We start from the raw sequence: 25224 nt of genomic DNA on the forward strand, positions 1-25224 counted from the left end.
CAGTCCCTCTCTGCCCTCCTGCCATCCACCAGGGTGACCTCCCGGAAACACCAGTCCCATGACGTCGCCCCGCAGGTGTCCGTGGCCACGTGGAGGCATCACTCCTACCCGCGGGGCACCCCCACCACCCAACTCTGCGCACCCCCCGGTCCCAGTCCCAGACCTTCCGTGGTGCCAGCGATCCCCGCAGCCGAGGCGCAGCCCGCGGCGCCCCACCCAGCCAGGCCACCACCGCCACCACAGCCAGGCAGCAGCCAACTGCAACCGCACGTCAGGACCCAAGTCAGGGGTCCTCCAGGACGCCTCCCCTGCACCCCAGACGACACCGCCTCTGCCCCGCTCGGTGCCCTCCTGCAGCAACCTCGCACGTGGTCCCTGATTGCAGTGACTCAGTCCCACACCCCCACCAGCCGGGAGAGGGGAGGAGTCCCGCAGGCCTGGCATCCCCTGCGCCCAGGCCCAGCGCTGAGCCTCACCAGGGAGCTCTCCGGAAACATCGGCTGAGTAGACGGAATGAATGGGTCCCCTCCCCTCCCCTCCCCTCCCGTCCCCTCCCTCTGCCTTCCCCTCCCCCTTCCCCTCTCTTCTCAAGTCCTGCCAGTGCCAGGCACCGCCGGGTCCCCTCCCCTGCCCTCCCTCTGCCCTTCCCTCTCCCTCTCCCCCCTCCTGCTGCTCTCCCCTCTGTTCTCATGTCCTGCCAGGCACCTCCAGGTCCCCTCCCATTCCTCCTCCTCCATCCTCCCCTCCCTTCCCCCCCACCCCTCCCCTCCTCCCCCCTACCCTCCCCTCTGCTCCCTCTCCTCCCCCCTTCTACTTCCCTCTCCCCCTCCCCTCTCTTCTCATGTCATGCCAGGCACTGCCGGGTCCCCTCCTCTGCCCTCCTCTCCCCTTCGCTCTCCTCCACCCTCCTTCTCATATCATGCCAGGCACTCCCAGGTTCCCTTCCCCTCTCCCACCTCTCCTCACCCCTGCCCTCCCCTCTCCCCCTCCCCCACTTCTCCCCTCTCCTCCTCCCTTGCCCTCCCCTCCCCCTGCCCTCCCCTCTGCTCCCTCCTCTCCCCTCCCCTCTCCCCCTCTCCCCTCCCCCTCCCTTCTCCCCTCTCCTTCCCCCCTTTCTCATGTCATGCCAGGCATCACCAAGGTGCCCTCCTCCTGCCCTACCCCTCCCCCGCCATCCTCTCTCCTGCTCCTCCCTCCCTTCCTCCTGCCCTCCCCTCTGTTCTCACCTCCTCTCAGCCTGTGCAGGGCAGGACCCTCACCCCCTCACCCCTTAGGGCAAAAGCTGCTCTCCCCTGGCCCCCAGCCTCCACGGCCCCCTCCCAGCCCCTGGAGCCCATCCATCTGCTTGACTAATGAACAGAACAACCTGTGCTCCTTTTCCAGGGAACGTGCCCGCCTTAAACTGCTTTGAAGAGCACAGCACCTGCTCACATATCAATTAAAATTATAATTAGGTGGTGAGAGTATATAATTAAAATAACACGTTCCATCTCCTTCATTTATTGCCGCGACTGCCTGTCAGGATGAAGTGAACCAGTTGTTCAGAGCGGGATGGGGGCAGAGGCGCCGCCGCCTCCCGATACACCGTGCTTCCCTCCCTGGTGTGTCTTCTCCTACGGGAACACATCCCCCGGGCTGCCCTCACCGACCCGAGGGACAAGGGTTTTCGGTTCCTCACCCGGCCCTCCTGCTGCCCCTGTGCCTCGTCCCAAGCGGCTCACATCACAGGGCGGGTCCTTCGGACCTGATTCATGCCTTTGCACGTGGAGTGCCACCCGCCTGGACGCCCTCCTCCTGCTGTACGTGCACCAGAAACTCCTACTCATGCTCCAAAGCCCAATTTTGATTCTCACCCGTGCAGGATTTCGGGGACACCCTGGGTCAATGCAGTATCTATGCACGGCGGTCCCGTGTTCCGCAGACGTAAACTGAGGCTCTCTGCCCGTGCCCCGTGGCTGGAGGGCACGTGTGGAGGTGGCTGCATGTGCTGAAACTCCCGGGCCCTCAGTCCCTTCCCACTTCAGTGGCCACGGGGACGTCCCCTCCAGCGCACGGGCCTTTAACCCCTCTGCCATCCCACTCCAGCTAGTGGCACCGACAGGGCAACCGCCAAGCAGCACATGCTGCCAACCGGAACAGGCATGTGGCCTGGGAGCTCCGCGGGCCCTGCTCCGGCGCGGTGCGCAGACCTCGCAGCCAGGAACCGGCGGCCCCCGGCCCGCCCACCCCGATGCTGCCCAAGTCCCGCTCAGAGCGCGGGCAAATCACCCCCGGCCTTCCCAGCATCCAACTGCCTTCGCCTTCCGCAGCTGTAGCCACTGAGATCGGAGTGACAGCCACTGTGGGCCCCACCACGCTGACTCGGGGGCAGACGGGGCCGGCTATGTCCCTCTGCCGCCTTCCGGACACCGAGGTGGGGGCGGCACACGGTGACCGAGCACCTCCAGGCACAGAGCACTCTGGGCGGTATTCTGCATATGCCGCCTGCATGTCCAGACGGGTTTCCGTGAAGCAGCAGATACTCAGGCTGTTACCAAGGGCGTTGCCAAAGAAAGTCCCATCCAACCGAGCCCACAAACGCAGAGTTCACACAGGCCAACAGGCCCCTTTACTGCAGGACTTCTCAGAGCCTTAACGAAACCCACGCATACAGTGATGTCTCCAGGGGAAGCATCTACCTGGGCTACAGTGTGTGCAACTGCCGAGCCTGTTTCTCCCACGACAGTTTACGGAACGAGCTGTGCAGAGCTCCTTCATTTGATTCCTCATCAGCCCTGGAAAGCAGCTATGGCTGTCTACACGGAGAAAAATGACACGAGCTCATGAGTCAGTCCATCAACTACAGGATCCCCAGCACCCAGCGCAGGGGCCCCGCCCACACGGCAGGCCCCCACCCAAGATGGGAGCTGGGGAGAGATGCCTAGTGGATGGCACACAGGGGAGAGAGCAGGAACAGCTCTCTAGAAGCCTCTGATTCCCAACTCCTTGCCCCTCCCACAGCTGCCTCTCCGAAGACGACAGGAGGGCCCTCCCCTCCCTGTCCCCCCAGGGGGATGGGGGCCTACAAAGATAAAATGGGACAGAGATACAGACACCTGGCCGGTTCCTGGCCCAGAGCAAACTGTGAGGGAGGCCACCCCGGGTTAGGCTGAGCGTGGTTTCCATGAGTCTTCACCAGCCAGTGGAAGGACAGGAATCTAGTGGTCACGCGACTGTCACAACTGTTGATCACAAATGTCAGCCTCAACAGAGCCGGGAAGGTGGCAGGGGCTGCACCATCTCTCTGAAGCCTATGCTGGCCACAGACAACTTTAAGTCGCCCTCCTAGGACTGTGGCCACTGGGCTTCTCAGTCCGAGGCCGTGTCTGGAAGGTGTGTGTCACCGTGCTCACAATAAAACGTATCGGGATCCCTGGGTGGCACAGCGGTTTGGCGCCTGCCTTTGGCCCAGGGCACGATCCTGGAGACCCAGGATCTAATCCCACGTCGGGCTCCCGGTGCATGGAGCCTGCTTCTGTCTCTGCCTCTCTCTCTCTCTCTCTGTGTGTGACTATTATAAGTAAATAAAAATTTAAAAAATAAAAATAAAAAAAATAAAAATAAAACGTATACGTGCCCACATTAGTAAACAGTAGTGGTGATCAGGATAGCAGGTGCAAATGCTAAAGGTTCATCTCCCTGTAATCCCTGGCCCCTAATTCCAGGCCAAGCACGCATTTAGGCTTCAGAAAGGGTTTGGTGATGGAACAGAGAACTGTGGCACCTGAGACAGGAGGGCAGGGCCTGAGCACCTCCGGGAGCATCGCTGTTCCTGGGCAGAGTCACAGCACGTGGAGCCCGGTGGCTCAGGTGCTCTTCTAGAGCCCAAGCAGGCAGCTGAAGAAGAAATCCGAGTCTATCCACAGCCTGGTCCCCCATGATGACATCCCCACTGTGACAACTAGGGCTACTTGCCACCCACATCAGCTCCCTGCCTTCCCAGACACAGGCCAGCTACCCCCCGCCCCACACCCCCTAGGTGCCTAGAGCCCAGCGGTGCTCCTTCCCTGCCCGGCTTCAGGGCCGGCCTTCGTAATAGGTACTAAAGTGTGATGATTAAATGACAAACCTCATTTGCCGGGAGGCAACATGCAAAGTCATAACCAGGCCTGGCTCCACGGGAACGTGTCTACAAATTATTTCTGACAGTTGTTTTATTTCACGCGAGTGTGGCCCATTGATCTGTACACATTCTAGAAAGACCCTGTCGTACACCACGGCTGGCGGCCTGGCCCACTCCAGTGCACACCGCCTGACCAATCGGTGAACAGGGTGACCACAAGCCCAGCCACCGAGAACGTGTCCCCACGCCCCCCAGAGAGGCCCCCAGGGAGCCGGCCCACCCCTCCCAGCTGGGTGTGGGCGAGGCAGCCCCACAGTCGGGCAGGACCTGGGGGGCCCCCAGTTCTTGACCTGTGTGCCAAGGAGCCAGTGGCGAGGGCATGCCCCCAGGGCCGCTGTCCTGTAAGGGACAGCCAGGTCCCCACAGCTGGGCCCCAGCTGGACCAGCACAGAACCCCTGTGGGGTGGGGGGGGGGACACCAACCCACCTCTGGGACCCTCCCCCGAGCGGTAAGGGTAGCAGGTGCTGTCCTGAGCCAAGGGGAGCCCAGGTCAGCCCTCAAGACAGCGTGGTGAGGACAACACAGTCCCATGCTGGTGGCAACTGTGCCGCTTACCGCCTGGGTGACCCTGTCCCTTCGTCCTAACAGCCTCCCCTCTCCCCTTGCACCTGCTTCCCTCCGATTCCATGGAGCATCGAAAAGGCGCGAGCACCTGGCCCCTCGGAAACATGCCACGTCCCCCGAAGCGCTGATTGGCTCACAGGCGGGCACGTGACTCCGGCTGAGCCGCCCCCAGCCCTGCTAGACCTGATTGGGTCGTGGATGGGCACATGACCCCCGGCCGGCCAATCACAGCCCTCCGAGCTGCCCCGCCCCCGAGCAGGTGGCGGGAACAGGTGTCCGCCATCTGGCGCCTCTGCTAAGGCGGGCGAGCCACATCCCTATGCTCAGAAAGCCTGGCAGGGGGGAAAAATAAGGAAGTCAAACGGAGCGACACGGTCCACCCCAGAGATCCCACCATTCCTGAGCCCCTTTTGGCCCCTTTTGTACGTCCCCAGATTCAGGGCCGAGCCCCCCGCGGGCGCCCAGGAAATGAACAAAGGGGCGGACGTGCCCTTGTCCCGTCTCCGCTGCAGGGCTCTGAGCAACTCACAGGAACGTCCCCCCGCGGCAGCTCCGCAGTCACCTGTGCTCTCGAAGCCCTGCCCTGCCCCGGGGTGCCCAGAACCCCACCCAGGATCCGGGTGGCCTTTTCCGCAGGCGTTGATTGACCTTCTTCTACAGTGACCGAACCGCCCAGTACTCCTCCGAATCGACCCCACAGCTAATCCTCTAAATTTCTATGTATCGAATAAATCATTTAACAACAAAAAAAATCTGTATCTACAGGGTAAGGAACAAAGAGAGATTTCAAAGGCCATTAACTCACAGAGATGGTATGTTACTGGGAGAATATGGGCTGTGTAATTAAAAACAATTTAAATCCGATTATAAAAAGACAGTGGGCTTTCCTGTCTGCTACCAGCTCACTAATGGAAAGAAAACCAGTATCTTGAGGTCTTTTTTTTTTTGAATTACCGTAAAATGACGAATTAGAACGCGCACGCACCCACCCTCCACTGCTGCACATTCTGGATGAGATGTCGCGAAGGCCTCCTCGCCAGCAGCGTGAGCAGGGCACCTGCCACCGGAGCCCAGCGTCTGGGGAGGGAAACGCAGGACCGGGAGGAGCACGGCCCAGAGCTGCGATGAAGGACCCCAGTGGCGCCAAGCACCCGTCAGCTCACCTGCTGGCCAGGAAGGAGTCCAGCCGTCGGCCTTCCAAGCCCCACACGGGCTCAAGGCTCGGCGGGCGGGGAAGCGAGGCGTGACGGGCGCCTGCTGCGTGCCTGTGCTCTTCAGATGCAGCTCTGCGGGACACAGTGGACAAGTCTTCACGGTAGACAGGAGCGTCACCGTCTCACGTGCAAGGAAACAGAAGCCAGGAAACCGGAGCGAAGGTGCCAAGGCTCGCAGGCCGATGGGAAGCGCCGCAGGAACTCAAGCCCAACCGGGTTACAGTCCAGTGTCAAAGGCCGTTCTGGAACCTGCCATCATCCTTCCCCCTCCTCCCTGACCGTGTCCATCAGAACTGGCCAAGGGCCGTCGTGTGCCCCCCACTAGGCCAGAGGCTGCGGGAGGAACGGGGACTGGCGGGAACTGATTGCAGGAAAGTCTCTGACCTGACACCTGACATTTCACCACGAGGTCATCCTAAAAAGTCTGACCAAATCTGAGTATCCAGACGATGCTGGTGGCCCAGGTCGCGTCCCCTGCAGCCCCGCCCCCCGGCACCGCATGAGGCGCCCACAGGAGCCCAGCCAGCCAGGCTGCTGCACAGACCTGGGGACGGACGCCCTTGGACCACGCTGACCACTGGGGGGCTGGCCACTGGATAAACACTCCCCTCCGCCTTCCCCCGGGCAGGGAGGCGACCCAAGAGCTAGTCTCCGTGGCTCCCTGGACGGTCCCGATGGGGAGGACTGCAGCTGCCCATGGCAGTGACCAGCTCTCCCTCCTTCCCTGGTCCACACCGCCCATCCCCTCAGGTCCACTGCCCAGGACGCTGCCATGCGTCTGCCCATCTTGGGCTCTGCTTGGGTCCTGGGCAGGGGGGCCTCAGGCTGACTCTGTGAAATGCAGGGACTCTCGTCACCTACAGTAGTGTCATCAAGCAAGGCCCAGCTTGGGTTGCAGCTACCTCACCTACCAGCAGGAATCTGGGGCTCTGGGCCCCGCTCCCCCAGCCCAGAAGGGGCCAGGCGGTGTATTCCCAGAAGAGCCTAGCACCCTCCTGTCCTCCCCACGGGTGTCCAGGCAGCGGTGGGCATGGAAACAGGAACCGGGCTATGGGGCAGGGCCACACCATGCCGCGACCCTGAAATCTCCAATAATGGCCAGGTCTGTATGCGGGATCCTCAAGGACAGGCTCCCGTCCTCAGTCCCTGGGACCAGAGCACATACAGGCAGGGGGCACAGGGAGCGGACTGTCCCCTCGTGCTCCCCGACCCCCTCCATCTCTCCCCCCGGCTCAGCTGGACGTAGGAGTGTGGCTCTGGGCCCCAAGGTCTACAGCCTACACTCCCGGCCTGCCCTGCGGGCTCAGTCCCCAAACCTGGGCCACTTCCAGGACCACAGAGGAAGCTCTGAGACCCCCCACAGACCCCACCGCACCATCAAGACCCTCCTCCTCCACGCTGTGCATCACCCTGCTCAGCTCACTGATCCCACTCTTCCTCACCTCCAAGCCACCCCTCGGAATGCGGGCCTCCCCTTCCTCACGTGACCAGCCCCCTGCTCCCTACTCAGACCTGGCCCGGGAGTCACTGCTTCCAGAAAGCCTCCCGTGATTGCCCCCAAGGCCAGGCCAGGTTGGACAGCACAGCAGTCTCCCGGGCTGGCTTCACTCTCCGGCAGCCCGGATCACGTCGTAAACCCAGGTCCGCGGCTGCAGCAGGCAGGATGGCACAGCCTCTCCCTCGGCGGGGCGGGCCCCCGCACCTCCTAAGGGGCCTCGTGGGTCTTCCTTGACCCCACCACCTGCTTCCTCCAGCTGAGTTAATCACTCAGCTGTCACTGAGTGCAGCAAACTGTAATCCACTAGGTACCGCCCGGCCTCACCTCCGCCCCGGCCTGTATCTGGAGGGCAGTGGGGCACAGGCCTGCTCCCGGGTCCAGCCTCCAGGGCCCTGACCACTGAGGCAGGGGTCACCCTCCCCACACAGCCAGCCGCCTAACGAGACCGTCGGGGGCCCCTGGGGATCGGGCAGGGCCGGGGCCATGCCTCACGGTGCAGAGGGTCTTGTTCCCTCGGTCATCCAGAGCGGGGCAGAGGTGAGCCTGGAGGCCACAGGAGCCCTGGCCGGGAGGACCCCCCAGCTCCTAGTATTGCGGCGGCGGCCCCACATCGGGGGCAACGGCCCCACTGGGCAGAAGCATGAGCAGAGCCAGGGCGGGGATGGGGCGAGGCCAGGTCCCTGGCCACCAGCCCGGGCGCCCTCCCTCCAGGAGGCAGCTCCCAGGGGTGGCCTCCAATGGGCCATCTGGAGAAGGGAGCGGGAGCCCAGGCCACGGGTGACGTGGGGATAGAACAGACTAGCCAGGGAGGTGATTCTGCATCTAGGGCCAAGGCCCAGCTTGCGGCTACATGAACAGCAGGGGTCGAGGGTATCCGGCCAAGATGGGTCCCCTGCTCCCATCTGCAGGGAAGGGTGTTCATATCACACCCAGCGGGAGGGACAGGACCGCAGTCACCCCAGGAGCTGCACGAGCCCAGGGAGCAGCGAGCGCCACCTCCTGGGAATGAGGCACTGCCTCCCGGCAGGATGGGGAAGCCCAGGTCTCACCAGGCCTATGGGGGCCTCGCGACCCTGGGGAGGAGAGGGCTCAAGGCCCAGCCACGCTTGCTGCCCTCCCACCCCGCCGCACTGACCCCAGGCTGGCCCCCACTCACGCCACGGCCCAAATCCCGCCCCCAGCTCAGATGGCTGTGTCCTACGTGTCAACACACCTGACCCACGGCCTCCCTCCTCCTCCCTCGGGCCAGCACGGGAGGACCCCCAGGACCCCCGGCCTCCTCTCCCCCCTGCCCACCGTGGGCACAGCCCAGGGCTCCGACCCCGGCTCCTGCCCCTCTAAGTCCCACCTGCCCCAGAGAGGATTCCAGGCAGCGCGGTCTGGGGTCTCCCAGAGGAGAGAGGGGAGCCCCTGGGGCAGCAGGCTGCTGAGGGCCGGCATCCATCGTCCTCTTGGGCTGCACCGCCACACCCGCTCTACCCCTTTCACTCCTGGCACAGGGGCTGGGGCAGCCACAGGCCGGGCCAGGCAGGACACCCACTCCATGGGCACAGGACGGACCCCGGGAGGGGCCGACCCCCAGGCCAGACCGATGAGCAGCCATCCAGGGACTCTTGTGAGCCTCTTGTTAGCCTCTCCCCACGGGCAGGATGGGGGCGCTGGGCTGGTGAGGCATCGGGTGGGCAGCCCAGGAAGGAAGCCCACCCAGCACTGGGGGAGCAACACGGATACAGACATGGAAGCAGAGTCCCAGGATACCGCAGAGCTCCTGGATCCAGCCACGCCTGAAGCTACATGACCTCTGGGTGGGTAAATATCCCCGTTTTGCTGAGGCCAGCACTGGGGCTCCTAACGCCCACACGATGAACGTGGCTAATACGAAGGGTGGCTTCAGACCCCAGCAGGCTTTCCTGACAGGAGGTTAGGGAACTCGGCTTAGAATTCCCACAAATGTGTGAGGGCAACAACTTCTAGGCCAAGAGAGGCAGGAACTCTCCACAGCCCCCCGGGGGCACCCGGGCTCAGCCACCCTGCCACAGTCCCACCAGGACCCCGAGCACACCCCTAGTAGGCCCCCAGACAGGCTCCCCCAGGACGGGGCTCCCTGGGGAGGCAACCCCTGGGCCCACCCACCCCTGGGGTCTCAGCCAGCCTGCAGGCGCATGTCCGTGAGCTCAGCAGGGCGCACGTGTATGCACTCCCGCAGGTGTCTGCGGCCCACACGTGTGATACCAGAGGGACGGACACGGCAGGACAGGACTCCAGCCCCGCATATGCCAGGAACCCCGCAGGCAGCGCTGCCAGGCGGCGGCACGACGCGACAGGGGTCACAGGACAGGAGGCCCAGGCCAGGGGAGCAGAGCAGCCAGGGAGGCCTCCTGAAGAACCTGCCCAGCTGGGACTGCAAGCTGACGCGGAGACCGAGGCCCGAGGCAGGGGGGAGAGCCGGCCTTCTCTGCTGGTATGGCGGGGCTCCAGGGCATGGGGAGGCTCCAAGGGGGACAGGGAGGCACCAGGGGGCACGGGGAGGCTCCAGGGGGACAGGGAGGCACCAGGCGGCACGGGGAGGCTCCAGGGGGCACAGGGAGGCTCCAGGGGGCACAGGGAGGTACCAGGGGTGGGGAGGCTCCAGGGGGACGGGGAGGCACCAGGGGGTACGGGGAGGCTCCAGGACAGGGCAGGCCTGTGGTCCCCGTGCAGCCGCATGTCACCGTCCAGAAGGTCCCCAGGCGCTCACCAGTCCTGACCAGCCCCGCGCACCTGCTGTCCTGCCCCCAATGAAGTTCAGGTTCTGGGCAGGAGCTCCACAGCCTGGCCCAGCAGACCCCCCCTGCCTCTGCTGTCTCATTCTCGAATAAATAAATCTTTTTAAAAAATAATAATAACAACACACGGGTTCTGGCTCAGCCCCCACACCCTGCCAGCCACAGGCCCCACAGCCGGCACCTGCAGCCCAGTCTCCACCTCCCGCCTCCAGTCCCCTGCGCAGCCCCCTCCACCTCCTCGCCCCTGTGCACACCCTCACCCCTGCCCCAGCAGTTCGGGTCAGGAAAGGCCTTCTCCTGACACGGCCTCTGGCTCTGGCCAGTGAGTGCAAGAACCCTTCCTGGTGACTGGGCCCCCTGCACCGCACCCTTGGACACCCCGTAGAAGCGCCCGCGGCCACGGAGAGGCTGTGCCATGGGCCCCCCCTTCTCCTGGCAGGAGGAAGCCGAGCAGAGGAGATGCGTTGGCACAAGTGGGCTGGGGGCTGCTATAGACGCGACAAGCGTCAAGGCTGAAGGCAGGGCTGTGAGCTCGCAGGGGTGTCGGAGGGCAGGGCCCCTGGGCCCCCATCCCGTCGGCCACCCAAGGAGCCTTGCCGAGCACCCACGAGCAGGGCCAGGCACCGGGCTTGGCCCCGGCCGACGCTCCCCTGCCCCCACAGAGCTGACGACGCTCGGGAAGACAGACACCTCCAGGTGCAGGTGGGAAGCCCGCGAAGAAGGCCTGGATCGGGGATGGCGGTGCCCAAGGGGCCTCCCAGGACCCTGAGACCTGAGGCCACCGAAAGGAGCAGACAGAGCCCGTCATTCAAACACCTTCCGGATGCCAGACACAAACATGTGCAAAGGCCCCGGGGCAGGGGCAGGCGTCCCCGTTGGAGAGACGGGAGGAAAGCCACCACGGCTGAAGCGGAGAGGCCGAGGGGAGCGCAAAAGGGAGGCAGCCGGGGCCCGCTCTTGCCGGGGTCCTGGGAGCCGCACCTCTGGCGAGGGTCTGGAGCCCCCGAGGGTTCCAGCCAGAGGGGGAGATGACAGCATTGGTTGTTTTCCAGTGGCTCGGGTGCCGCCTGGACAGCGGCGTGCGGGCGCGGAGGGCCGGGTGCAGGCTGAGGCGGGGGCATAGGCGGGGAGCATGCAGGGGCCGGGCGCGGGGCCGGGAGCAGGAGACAGCCAGTTCTCCGGCCTTGCATCCGATGCCACCATGAGGGCCCACCCTCAAGATCTCATCTTAACCTGACCATCTCCCAAAACCCTATTCCAGAACCCGCCACACCGGGGGTGAAGTCTCCGCTGCACGAATCTCCGGGTGCCCGCGCAGCCCTGCCCCTCCGCACCTCCCCTGGCCTCGGCCGTGCCTGCCCTCCTCCGGCTCCAGACACCAGAACCCGGTGACACCTGCCGACCCTCATGGCCGGGACCCCGGGGGGCTGCTCCTCACCCCACTGCCATGACACCAAGGGGCCACGTGGCAGCCACCCACAGCCTCCTCCTGACCAACCACAACAAGCGCCCACTGGGGTGACGTCCAGGGTCCCAGGAACAGGACCACGTACCCACCCAGGGCTCCCCCCAAGGACGGAGGGAAAATGGTGCTTATTGACCGCTTCCCACGCACGTCCCTGCCTTGGAACTGAGGATATAATAAGGCACGAGACCAAGTCATCCCTTCCCACGGCCCACCGCCTCCAGGGGATGTCACCAAACACAGGAGCACAGGAGAGGCCCTGAGCCACCCAAGCCAAGGCTCCCGCTGGGGGCTCAGGGACAGGGACAAACGTACCCACAGGCTGGCAGCCTGCAGGCCTCAGGGGCGGCCCACGGGCTCATTGGGACCCCAAGAGCCCCAGGGAGGGGCGGGCGATGGCAGGCACCCTGGGAGCCAACAGGGGCTGAGGGGCAGCAGCATCAGGCGTCCGCAGGCCTGGCAAGGACAGAAGGCCACCAAACCTAGCTCAGAGCTCGGTCGGGTCACCCCGCTGGGGCGCCAGCCCCCCGAAAGGACACGGTCAAGGCAGACCCGGGGAGCCCAGGCCGGGGCCTAGGAGACGGCCCTCCCTGTCTTGCCCGCACCCAGACCACAGAACACAAGAAAGCCCCCGGCCCCAGGCCAGGAGCAGAGGCAGGGGCCGGCTGCAGGGCCCGCGTCCCTGCCCCAATGGGGGGGCAGCACCCAGGGGGCCCAGAGACCAGGGGGTGTCATGTACCCTCACCACGGTGCCAGGACACAGGAAAAGCAAAGGCCACCCGCGCACCCTACGTGCCCGCCCGCGCTTAAGTACCCCGTGCAAGGCTGAGCGCTCCTGCTGGGCCACCGTGGGGCTGGGCCTGCCATAGCCCCTCCCTGCTGGCGAGACCCCTCCACACCCGTCCGCACAACGCCAGGCAGCCCCACTCCACAGGTGTGCAACTGAGGCTCCGATGGGGGCAAGTGACCTTTCAAGACCCAGCTAGGGAGTCACAGAGCCGGGATCTGAACTGGGACCGGCCTGACCCCTGTCCGCCCACATGGAGCAGGCGGCCGGGCCAGGCAGGCTGCAGGCCAAGGAGCAGAGCTGCCGCGCGACAGTGACAGCGTGGGACGGCGGTCTGCAGAGCCCTGAGCCCTGGCCCACGGAGATGGCCCCAGCGAGCTCCATGGGAGCCGAGAGGTCTACATGCGTCCTCCGGGGCCGCCCGCGAGGACCACCCCAGCTCCACGCTGCCCAAGCGCTGCCGGGGCCTGGGGAGCCCACCCCACCCAGGCCGGAACCAGGAGGGGGCTGGTTCCCCGTGGGACCACGCGGGGACCGCGCCTCTGTTCGGCCCTTGGCGGGGCAGTACGGGGCCTCTCCCGCCTGACCGTCCAGCTAGCCTCCCCGCCATCAACCCCGCCGCCTGCTGAGGAGGCACCTGCCCAGGGTCGGGCGGCACAGCAGGGCTGAGAACCCGGGTCCGCAGTGGAAGCACGAGGCCCCCATGCCCACCGTGGCCCCAGGGCATCTCGTCCACTCCCGCGTGGGGAGCAGGAGGGCCAGGCTGGGCAGCGGCGGGGAGCAGGCCGGGCAGGCAGCAGCGCACCTGGGGGTCCGCCACCCCTGTCTGGGGCCAGGGAAAGACTGATGTGAGGACGCGGACGCATGGACAGCAGCAGCCAGGGCCACGTGCCCCAGGGCTGCCGGGAGGGGCTGCAGCCCGCGCTGAAGACCACCCTGGGGCCCAGCGGGCAGTCCTGGCGCCACCCCCGGGAGCCCGCCTCGCCCACAGCTTGGACCCAGAGACAAGCCGGAGAGGGCCGTCTCGCCACCGCCCACTACCCGGCCCACGCCTCGGCCCGGAACCGAGCATCGCGGCTCCCCGCCCCCATCCATGTCCACTGGCCAGAAATGCGGTTGTTCATAGGTGGGAAGGAAGGTCTCAGAACCCAGCCGATGGGACCCTGGACATGGCCCCAGATGCCTCCCTGGGCCCCAGGCCTGTCAGGATGCCCGGCCCACGGCAGCCGTGCCCTTGGCCCGAGCCCAGGGCTGGAGCCGGCCAGAGCTGCCCCCGGGGGAGGACGCGGGCAGGGGGGCCTGGGCAGAGGGCAAAGGGGCGGTCGGCTGCACGGGGCCCCTGGGGTGGGCCCGGCAACGAGCAGGCCTGCTCGCCCATCTTGCCCCGGCCACTCAGGAGGCAGCGACCCAAGTCCTCTGAGGCTGTGCCCGTCCCATCCGCGGCTCACAGACGACAAGATGGGCACACACGAGACTGGCTCTCTTTTGAGAGTCTGGGGGGGACGGGAACCCAGGCTTCCTGGCCACCCCCGCTCACCCCACATGCCGAAGCCCGAGCTTTCCAGAGCAGGCGACAGCTGAGTGCATGGGCAAAGGGGAAGCCACAGGAGCCGCGGCTTTGGCCCCACCAGGACCCAATACCCAAAGCTGTCTGGGGTGTTTTGTGTCTTTGTTGTTGTTTTACGGAGCCACCAAGGAAACACGAGGACTTTTCCGTCACTCAGCAAACCTCTCTAGTTGTCCCTCCTTCCGGGCACACGGTAGGTCTGGGCTTCCTAGACCCCCAGTGGAACCACATGACTCGCTTTGTCCACCAGGCTGTAAAGCAGAAGTGACCGGCGTCCCCTCCAGCCTGAGAACCACCCCCCAGGGCCCCTTTCCATGTGGCACAGCAACTGGCAATATTCAAGCCGAGCGGCCACGACGAGCCCAACTCCACAGCGACCAGGGCTGGACACGCAGCACGAGCAGGAGACACGTTTTTGTTACGTTAAAGCCACTGAAGCATCGGGATTGTCTGTCACGACAACGTCGCTCGGTCTTCCTAGCTGATATGAGGGAACCGCAGAACACCCAGCGGGCAGGGGCCTGGGCAGCCGAGCCTCAGAAGAGTCACATTCAGGGACCCACCTGGGTCATAAGGGCTTCGGGGGGAAGCAATACAGGCTACGCGATCCAGGTGTTTAGGCGGCAGCAGCACGGCCAAGTTGAGAAGGAGGAAGGGACAAAGCCGGGGACCTCACAACTACAAGAATGCGGGGTAAGTCTCTCCGCCATTACAGGCTACAGCTCTGGGTGCCCGCCGTCCTCTGCAAGACACCTGGAGACCCAGCCCACGGCTCCAGGCGGGAAGGCCGGGACAGCTCCTGTGTCTCCAGGGGAGGTGACTGCCAAGCTTGGAGGCAGCAGGAGGACACGCGTGTCACCCGGACCCACATGGCTCCAACCCGCTCGCCTGGCATCAGGTGCCCATCTATTCGCTGCCAGTTACGTCCAACCACCCAATCTGGGGGCAGGAAGGGTGAGGCCACAGCAACGGGGATGCTAAGGGGAAGCCCCCAGAACCCAAACCACAAGGATGTGGGTAGGCAGGAGCGGGGTCTCCGAAGTGAGCATTTGTGGACCCCAGAGTGAAGGAGAATGCTGAAGCCACAGGCTGGTGAGTGGTCAGGGGGACTAGATGGTTCCCTGCCCCAGCCGCCTCTAGTGACCACCTGCCGCCACCTGCAGCCACAGCCATTGTCCCGCACAAGAACGCGCCTGGGGCCGAGAAGAGCCCATGGCCTCTGCACAGGCACCGCCTTGGACCCCAGGTGGGCCCAGGCATGACGTGAGGGAGGCGGGAGGGCCTGAGAACGTGCCCGGACAGGAAGGGGGTACAGGCCTGCGTGGCGGCACACACTGGGGCCTCACCGTCCGGCTCTGGGGAAAGCAGGTTTCCCTGGGACTTCCTCAGGCACAAGCAGCTTCCAGGCCCAGGAAGGATGTCACTACGTCACCAGAGAGCTCGAGTAAGGCCACAGGCCCGCAGCAGGCCATCTCCAGGGCAAGGTGGCCCATGTGGAAACGTGGCCACAGGCCCACGTGACTCCAGCAGGGCTGGAGAGCAGGCCGCCGTGCAGAAGGAAGGGAAGGGGGACGACGCACCCTGGCGACGACGGGCACCGCCGGCTCTGCCAGCGTGGTCGCGGGACGGTGGCCGCAAAGACGCCCACATCCTGATCCCCGCCACGGGGATACGTTGGGCTTCATGTCGGAGAATCAAGGCTGCTCATCGGCCAACTTTAGGGCAGGGAGGGCATCCTGGATGGTCCAGGCGGGCCCAGGGAAGTCACAGGGTGCTGGCGAGGAGGAGGAAGAAGGGTGGGGGCCGAGGGACACCTGCGAGAAGGGCCCTGCCCACCCTTGCAGGTGGGAGCCAAGGAAGGGGCGCGGGGCTGAGGGGGTAGGCGGCCGCTGGAAGCTGGAAAGGCAAGAAAACGGACACCCTCCTAGAGCCTCCGGAAGGAACTCACGCGGCCGGCATCCGGATTTTAGCCCAACGAGACCTCCATCCATCAGGCCTCGGACCTCAGAACCGTGACAAGGAATCTCTGCTTTTAACCAGCTAACCGAGTGGCAAAGCTTGTCTCAGCACCCGGGGAAGATCAATACAGCCGAGTGGACGGGAGGATGGCGTGGGCCTCGGGGCACCATTACGACATCACTAACGTCACGCCAGGGAGGCCGGGGTCCCCGGGGCACTGACCGAGTAGGCTCCCCCCGAGAGAAGCGGGTCTGCCAGCAGGTCTGCGAGGACTTGGCCTCACTGGCTGTGCCCCCCTGAACAGAAGCCAAGGAAGATGCCAGGGGCATCAAAGCTCAGAGAGGGACACCTAGCAGAGTGTCCAGGCAGCAGCAGGCCCGGGAGGGGCAGGCTGACCACAGGAGGGACCAACACAAAGTGGCCAAGACCGTCAGGCGGACATCGGCAACCTCACCAGGCTTCACTCCCATTTTATCCTCATCTTATTTCTTGGTGTCATTGTTTTATTCTACGAACACCAAAGCTATACTTGGGTAATCTTTGACCCTGTATCCCTAAAACACTTCTGTGCTTATTGTCATTAAAAGGAAGAGTGCAGGGCAGCCCGGGTGGCCCAGCGGTTTAGCACCGCCTGCAGCCCAGGGCGTGACCCCGGGGTCCCAGGATCCAGTCCCATGTAGGGCTCCCCGCAGGGAGCCTGCTTCTCCCTCTGCCTTGCCTCTGCCTCTCCCCCTATGTCTCTCATGAATAAATAAATAAAATCTTTAAAAAAAAAAAAAAATGAAGAGTGCCTCGCGTACATTTCTCCTTCCTTCCTCTTCCCTAAATTGTTCTCCTTCCTATGAGGGATACATGTCTACTATGTAACCAATAACCCAGGCCCTTTACTTCCAGAAGGTAATGCCGCGGACGGAGAACGCTCCTGCTCAGCCACTTCTTCGATGCATCTACGCGCTCATATAATCTTCTTGGCAAACGGTTTAAGACAATATGAAATTTTTTTGACACACGAGTGTTTCTTCTCGCACCCAGAAGGCAAATTTTCACTGACTGTTAAGACGAACTTTGCCAGCTCCATCCAAGACACGTTTTAAACATTGTTGCGGTGTTACCGCTTGCTAACTTCAAATCCTCATCAAACTCATATTTCTATTAAACGGGACCCATTCTCTCACATCAACTGACCAAGTGTCTCAAAAGGCAGTTTGTTGGGAGCTTGTACAGAAATCAGACTGAATGGGCAGCCCGGGGGGCTCAGCGGTTGAGCGCCGCCTTCGGCCCAGAGAGTGATCCTGGGTCCTGGGACCGAGTCCCACGTCAGGCTCCCCGCATGGAGCCTGCTTCTCCCTCTGCCTGTGTCTCTGCCTCTCTCTGTGTGTCTCTCATGAATAAATAAATAAAACCTTAAAAAAAAAAATCAGACCAAAGAAACTGCAGGTGTAAATCTCAGGACCAACAAAGCAGATTCTCTTGTTCTCTTCGGTAATACTTAAGCATATCTCAGCATGGAAATGATTCTATTTTTTTAAAAAAAATACATTGTCTTGAATATCGTAAAATATATGCAGCCGCTAAAAGTAGTGTTTACACGTACTTTACAGCGATTTCAGAAAAACCCAGTAAGATGTTAAATGAAAAAAAAAAAAAAAAACAGGCTATCCGGTGACACAGAACAGGAGCTCTCAGCACTTACAAAATACAGGGAGTGAAAAAAGACTAGAAGGAACTAACTGGTAAAATTCTGAAGCATTCTGTTCTGCTTCGTGATGCTCTTCTGTACTTTCCATATTTTATATAAAGAGCGTGCATAGCCTTTTCCTTTTCTCCATTCTTTAATTGATTCATGCTCACTGTAGCGATGCATTTCTTTTATAATCGGGGGGGGGGGGCGTTTAGCAAAATGCTGAAAATGAAAAGGTCAGCGAGAGTCTGCTCTCAAGGAATTCAGCAGCTTAAGAAGTGGTGCAGCTGGAAATATCAACAGCCTCAAGAGAAGCCGAGATGGATTCACAGTTGGGTCAAGGGACAGAGAGGGAATTCGTGTTTACTGAACACCTTTCACAGGCGATCTGCAGACAATTTATACATGTCTCATCTCATTTAATCCTCACGATGATCCCAGGAGCCAGATACTATGGTTGGTTCCTTTTAACAGATACGTGAACAGAAGCTCAAGGCGGGGCCGGGCCACCCCCCAGGATCATACTACCAATGAGGCAAGAGGAATTTTAACCCAGTTTCTGGGGCTCCGGCAACCAAGCTTTTGTCCCTGCATGGCGCTGCCACTCCGGCCAAATGGAGGCAGCATTACCTCAATCCAAAGCCCGCTGGGGGGATCCACTTGGAGCCTGTCCAGTCCACAATGGACACAGAGCCCCGGTGTGCCTTTGCCCTCCGTCAGCGTCCACCCTCCACCCAGAAGTCCTTTCCTCTGCCACCCAAACCATGTCTACCACCCACAGCCTGCGGCAATGACTGTCCAGGTCCAGGAGACAGAGAAGGTGCCCACCAAGCAGGACCAGGCCACAAGATGGACAGCATCCCAGAGCGCAGAAGGAGGGACCTGCGGAGAGCTGAGGGCCTCCCCAGCAAGCTGGGGAGAAGGAGCCGCTGAGCACGGCTTTGCACTCCCTGAGCCCTCGAGGGGCTGCGTGCTCTCGTCCCTTGTAGATACCCAAGGGCTGTGCAAGGTCATGGGTTTCTGCCCACACGGCTAGTCAGAGGAAAGCGCATGCCAGCCTTAACCAGCACGCACTCTATGGGCAGCAGGCAGCCCAGCAACACCTGGCCAGTATCCTTCTACCTGGATGGCTTCAGATGTCCCTCGGTCATCAAAATCCAGCTCCATACCTCTGGATAGATACGTACCCTCCCTCTCACACCCCCTGAGGCTGTCAACCTGCCATCCCTGGAGCCTGAAACATCTTTCCAATCATAAAAATAGAGATCCGGAAAAGCAAGGTGTCAACCGCAAACGGGCCCTCAGAGGAGCCCTGTGTCTCCAGGACAAAGGTACACTGGGGTTTGAAGGCTGAATGGCCCGTAAGTGTGTTTTGCTTGGTTTGCACTGTGTTGCTTAAATTGCTTGATTAGTTGACAACCGTTAGAAATCAGATTTTACAAAAAGGTTCAGATTTGGGGCTCCTCTCAGGAAAAAAAAAAAAAAAAAAAAAAAAAAACAGTTCATCTACAACCCTAGGATTTTCATTCCCAAATGGTAAAATCATCTAAAGCCGTGTAACAGCTGCTCCTTTTAACAGTGATGACCTCTCCAGACCCCGCACTCCAGGCCCTGCAGAGTCCAGCTGCCCGGTTCGCCTATGTGTGTTACCTGCCTGAGACTGTAACCCTGGGCAAGAGCATTATCTTCACTCCCTGGGGACCTGCTGATGGGGTGGGGGGAGGGTGGCGGGGGTTGGGCATCATCCAGAAGCAAAATGAACGAGCTTGGAGTACTCCACACGGCAGAGGGAAGTCAAAGGAAGCAAGGAATGTCAACAGGGAATGAGGAGGAGCCAAAACAGCATGTGGGAAACACAGGCAAGATCTCCACCGAGCTGGGAGCCCCTGGGAGCACAGAAATGCTCCACCTGTGTCCTCAACTCTGAAGCACAAAAACTGACTGTCCACAGAGAAAAACATATCAAAACAGTGTCAGGGGAGCAGAAGGCAGTGTAAAAACTGTGGCATGTAACTGGAGAAGTCCATCACCCCCGATCCCCACCCCAATTAGGGTCATTCTGCCTAAGGAGGGCTCACTCGCCCTGGCTGGAGCCCCCAGCAAACACTTGCAAGGAGATGCAAGAGGGGCACACAGAAGAGAAGTCCCGGGGTTGAGGGGGGGACAGGGACTGCTGGTAGGCTACTCAGACACCAAAGGACACAGATCCTCCCTCCCATACCTCAGTGGACATCAGCCAATGGAGATCTCCTGAGGCTGGAAGCAGCAGACCCCACAATAGGCACCGCTGGCCTCATCCCACTCACGGCTACTCCAAAAACACTCAGACCCACAGGTCTGTACCCCCATCTCAAGACCTCCTTAGGCCTGCAGGGCTCACAGCTAGGTGAGCCTTCCCCTCCTCTGCACCCAACAACAGAGACTCCCGCAGACCTCCTTCTAGCACAAAGTTCTCCCCAGCACCAGCTGTGACCTTCTGGACACGGACTGCCCTACTCTTGCAGGTGCCCAGAAGCCCAGCAGCCAGCATATGACCCCAGGCAGCAGAAGGATGCGACACGGAGAATGGGGCTGGGGATGGGGAGCTGGCCTAGAACCCTGAGCTAGCCCCCCTCCTCCCTACACCCACTGTCCTGCCGGTCCTCCTGAGAGGAATCCCAAGTCCTGTGCCACCAGCTGCGTCCCCCATCTCCACCCTCCCAGGTCAGGGCCTGAGTCAACCTAGGGATTTGGGGAGCAAGGCCAAGAAGGAAAGGCAGCAAGTGCCAGGAGTGGAAAGCGCCACAGGCCCTTGACCGGGAGGGTGGCTGGCACCGGGCAGGAAACACTCGGGTCCCAGAGCCCGGCCTCGAGCCTGGTCACAGCGAGAGAAGGAGAAGGGGACGACAGAGGGTGCCACAGAGGGTGCCGCTGTGGCGACCGCGGCCCGCACACCTGTCGCCCCGCCAGGGGTTGGACCCAAGGCAGAGGCTGCAGCCCGGCGGCACAGCGGCAGGACCAGGATTCCCGAAGCCGCCCGGCCCAGCTGCGCTCCTTTCCTGGTCAAACAGCGCCCACCTCTGGCCCAGGCGACAGCGCCTCCGCCCGCGGCAGGGACGGCGAGACCGAGAGCAGCTCCTCCAAAGCGGGAGGAGGAGCAGGGCCAGGAGCCCGGAGGGGCCGCGGGGCACGACACACCGCGCCCCCGGGTGGTGCTCCAGGCTCGGGGACGGCGGGCTCCAGCTCCGGGCGCTCCCCACTCACACACCAAGCCCGCAGCCCCTGGAGGTCGGGGTGCACGACGCAGGTACCCCGCTCGCAGGCACGCCCACCCGCAAACAGGCAACAAAGACGGGCCTGCGCCACACACGCCTGCGCGGGCAGCACGGGGCGCCCTCGCACCCACACGCTCAGCGCCACGCGCCCCGCAGGGGGCCCCGCTCACCACCACTTGGTGGGGTGGGTCGGATGACGCGCACCCTGCCCGGGCGCACTGGGGGCTCCCCGCGGCCGAGCGGGTCGCCACCCCCTGTGTGTCCCCGCCACCTGGGGCCTCACCTTCCTGCACCGCCTGGAACGGGTTGTTGGCCTCGATGACCTTGATGGAGTAGGTGATCTTCTCGCTCTGCAGGATGTCATCGTTGAGGCTCAGGTCGGACACGGCCAGCTGGAACACCCTGTCGTCCTTGGCCGCGTTCTCCTCGAAGATGGCACCTGCGGGAGAGGAGGGGTTACCACTCGGCCCAAGGAGGGGCTCTCCCTCCCCACCCCCCCAGCCCGCCTTGGCCCTCAGGTCGCGCTGCCAGCAGGTTAGCTGGTTGTCAGGTGGGAATTTCAGGCTGGGGCTGCAGCTCGCCTCAGCCGACCACAGCGGGAGTGCAGCCCCCACACAGCACACATGTGCACACGGTTGACATGAGTTACACATGCACACCGCACATGCTGCCACCAGGTCACACACGTGTCTTGCAACCAAGCCACCTCACGTCCCAGCCGTGCCCCACACGACGGACTGAGCCAAGCCGGAGTGGCCTCGGGCAGCACCCAAATGCCCTGATACGGCCCCGTGAATCCCACAGCAGGAGCCAGAAAGTTCCCCTGCAGGGCAATGTCCCTGGCCCCGAACCCACGATGGAATGACTTCCTTCTGCCCTGAAATCCCCCTTCGAGAGAAGCTGAGCAAGCAGGTCCACAGTGAGTTCGCTGCGCCTGGGGGCTTGTTTGCGCAGGGGCCTTGGATGACCAGCAGGTCGCTCCCAGCCTGGCTCCGGGGGCTCCACCTCCTGCTCTCCATCCCTCCCCGCCTCTCCTTCCTGCGTGTATGTGGGAGGACAGGAGACTGTACCCTAGACCCCTCGCCTTTGGACCTAGTGGGGCTGAGGAGCTCCTATGGCACAGCTCTTGAAAGGGCCTTCTAGAACCACGAACATCTCCAGGGCAGCCTCCCGCTGGCCCTTTACGCGCTTAGCACCGCCTCGGTGGCGACTCTGCGCTTCCAGGGGAGATCGTCCCATTCGCCAGAGCCCAGCCCTGCAGCCTGGGCAACTCAGGAGTCTTTCCCCACCCTCGCCGGGGCCGCCAGGGTCCCCAGGGTCCCAGGGTGGGCCCGCTGATCCCCCTGAGCTGGGGGCTGGTTGGGAGGAGGGAGGCCCGGGTTCCACGTTACACCCAGAGCCGCAATGCTGACCGCCAGATCCGACCCCCCTCCCCGGAGTGGGAAGCGGGTTCGGTGCTGGGCCCTGGGGTGGGGGGGGCGGTGCGATGCAGCTCACGAAGCTCAAGCCCGGTCCTAGTGCCTCACCACTCCTCCCTCCAAGTTCCCCCCTTCCCCTCCCGTCTGTCCCATCATCCCTGCCTCCTCACACCTCCCAGCCCCCAGTTTCTCTGTGCTCGCTGGTCTTTCCTAACTTCCGGAAAGGCGACTGCAGAGGGGCTCCCCCAGAGCAGCCGCCCTCGGCACCCCCCCTCCGGCCCAACTTCCTGGGATTCCCCCCCTGTTGCCACCGACTCCCACGCGCTCCCCCGCGCCCCCTCCGCCTCGCCCCACCTCCTCCCTGTTCCCTCCCTCCCTCCATCCCTTCCCGCTCGGCGCGCACAGTCCTCCCCACCCCCCGCCGCCCACGCTCCCCCCCACCGCCGCCGCCACCTGGACCGGGACCGGGACCGGGACCGGGGCCGCGGGAAACTCCGGGACCGTCCGGGCTCGGGCTGCGGCGGCCACGGCAGGTGCACAGACGCCCACACAGCCCCCGAGGTGCGCGCACACACGCGCACACACGCGCACACACACGCGCGCGGGGAGGCAGGCGGGCGCCGTGTCCACTCTAACAGGCTGACGGTCGTGCGCGCCCGGCACGGCTCCGAGGGCAGCGGCCGGACACCCGCGGCGACACCCGCCCGCCCGCCCGCCCGCGCCCGGTCCGGCCGGGCCTCGGGGATGCCGCCCCGCCAACTTGGCGCGCCCGGGGCCGTGCCCGCCGCCGCCCCCCGCCGCCCCAGCCCGAGCCCGGGCGCGGGTGTGGACGCGCGGCCCCGGGCGCCGGAGGAGGCCGCAGGGGCCGGAGCCCCGGGGGCGCGGGGCGCGCGGGGGCGCGGGGGGCGCGGGGGGCGCGGGGCCCGCCGACCGCCAAGTTGGGACGCCGCGCCCCCCGCCCCCCGCCCGCGCTCACCGATGTGGATGATGGAGTCGGCCCGCACCGACACGCACTGGCAGATCCAGGGGAGAAGCCACAGCGTCAGCGCTTCCATGTCCCCCGGGCGCGCGGCTCCTGCGCCCGGGCCGGGGCGAGGCCGAGGGCGGCGCGGCGGGAGGCGCCGGCCCGGGTGCAGCGCGAGCCCGCGGGGTCCTCCGCGCCCAGCCCCGCGCCCGCCCGCCGCCGCCGGCCCCGCTCCCCTGCGCTCCCCTGCGCTCCCCTGCGCTCCCCTGCGCTCGGCTCCCGCTCCCCTGCGCTCCCCTGCGCGGCGGCTGCGGCGGCGGGCGGCCCGGGCCCAGGCCGGGAGGCGGGGGCGGCTCGGGGCTCCGGAGGCTCCGGAGGCGGCGGCGGCGGCGGCGGCGGCGGGCGGCTCCGGGCTCGCGGCGCGTCTGAGCCCCGGCGAGGAGCGAGCTGCGGAGGACGCCCCCTCCCCTCCCCCGCCCCTCGGCGCCGCTCCCCCTCCCCTCCGCCCGCCGCTCCCCGCCCTCCTCCCGGCCACGTGACTGCGGAGCCTCGGCCCCGCCGCGCGCGCTCGGTTGCCGGCGGCTCGCAGGGGGCGCCCGGGGCTCGGCGCTCCGGGCCGGGGGCGGGGGGGCCCGGGGCGCGGGGGCGGGGGCGGGGGCGCTGCCCTCGGGGCGCGGGCCGGGGGCCCCCAAGGCGGCGGCGCGGGGACCCCGGGCGGCTCGCACCCCCGCGCGGCGCGGCGCGGACCTCGGCCGCCCATCCCCCGCCCGCGGGCCGCGGCTCCCGGAGTCGGGCCGGAGGCTCGGGCTCTGAAGCCTAATTCATGGCCGGAAACCGGCGCAGCCGTGGCCGCGGCGCCTGGACGTGAGGAGCCTCCCAAGCGCCCGGAGCCTCCCGCGCGGGCCCGGGCGCAGCGCCCGCTGCCGGGGCCGAGCCTGCCCGCGCCCCCGCCGCCCCCGGCCCCGCCGGCCCCGCTCCGCGCCGCAGACTCCGGGGGTCGGGGGGGCGCACCTCGCGCGGGGGCCCCCCGGGAAAGCCCGGGGCCGAGCCGCAGACCTCGGCGGGAGCTCCCCGCGCAGGGGCACAGGTGCGCGGCGCAGCCGAGGCCCCCGGAGCCGCCCCGTACGCACGCGGCCCGGCCGGCGAGGAGGAGCCCGGAGGGCTTCCTGGAGGAGGTGACCGCTCTAAAAGCTTAGCGGGAGCGGCGCCGCGGGGAGGGGGAACGAGGCGCACCGAGAGAGAAGGAAGACAGGCCTCGGGCATTGACGCCGGCCGGGCAGCCGAGGCAGGGAGGTAAAGGATGCAGTGTGTGCGCGCGCGTGTGCCTCGCAAGCTGCCAACCACGCAGGAGTCATTGACAAATGTTACTTTGGAGAGGGTGGGGGAGCGGCTGTGCAGACAGGGCCGAGCCGGGCAGCCCTTGCAGTGGCTGATGGGGCTGACTCAGCGGCGGGGGGCAGAGCCGGGTGGCCCCAACCACCTGAGCGCACGCGGTGGCTTCCAGGAGGGCCCGCGGGCGAGAGGAGGGGAATGCGGGCGCGGGGAGGAGGCTGGGCCTGGAGCTGGGTGCTCCGCCGCGCAAACGCCCTTCCTCGGGGAAGCTTAGGTATCCTGGGGCCTCCAGTTGTAAAATACTCCCCACCCGACCTCCCCGCCACTCCCCCATCCTCATTCTCTCAAAAGTCCACCCTTCACTGGCCAAAAAGTTGTAGAAAGAAGAGAAATAAAGGATGGATTTTATTGTGTGTCGATCTGGTCCCTCCCTATGGGACTGTCTCCGCCTTGGAGAGAGAGTGGGTGTGATCACCAAGAGGGGCTCAAATCTGAAGTCAAGAGCCATAGGGTCAGGGATGCCCAGACTCACCTGTCGGGGCCTCCGCGGTGTGTTAGTAAAGCCCGTGATGCTTCTGACCCAGTTGGAAATT

At 64.3% G+C, this 25224-nt stretch overlaps 1 protein-coding gene across 2 annotated transcripts in view; it reads right to left on the bottom strand.

The window, feature by feature from the left end:
* Positions 1 to 23468, bottom strand: part of GRID1 (glutamate ionotropic receptor delta type subunit 1) — a 640626-nt gene extending 617158 nt beyond the window's left edge. The window contains exons 1-2 of one of the 2 annotated variants that reach the window (XM_077895250.1): positions 23312 to 23468; positions 21201 to 21356 (exon numbers count right to left, since the gene is read on the bottom strand). In XM_077895250.1, the coding sequence (XP_077751376.1) occupies positions 21201 to 21356; positions 23312 to 23390 (235 nt within the window). In that variant the 5' untranslated portion in view covers positions 23391 to 23468. The remainder of the gene's footprint in view (positions 1 to 21200; positions 21357 to 23311) is intronic. The other variant, XM_077895251.1, reaches the window with a different exon arrangement.
* Between the last annotated feature and the right edge of the window lie 1756 nt (positions 23469 to 25224).

The sequence above is a fragment of the Canis aureus genome, chromosome 4, assembly GCF_053574225.1.
Source record: "Canis aureus isolate CA01 chromosome 4, VMU_Caureus_v.1.0, whole genome shotgun sequence".
Lineage (NCBI taxonomy): Eukaryota > Metazoa > Chordata > Mammalia > Carnivora > Canidae > Canis > Canis aureus.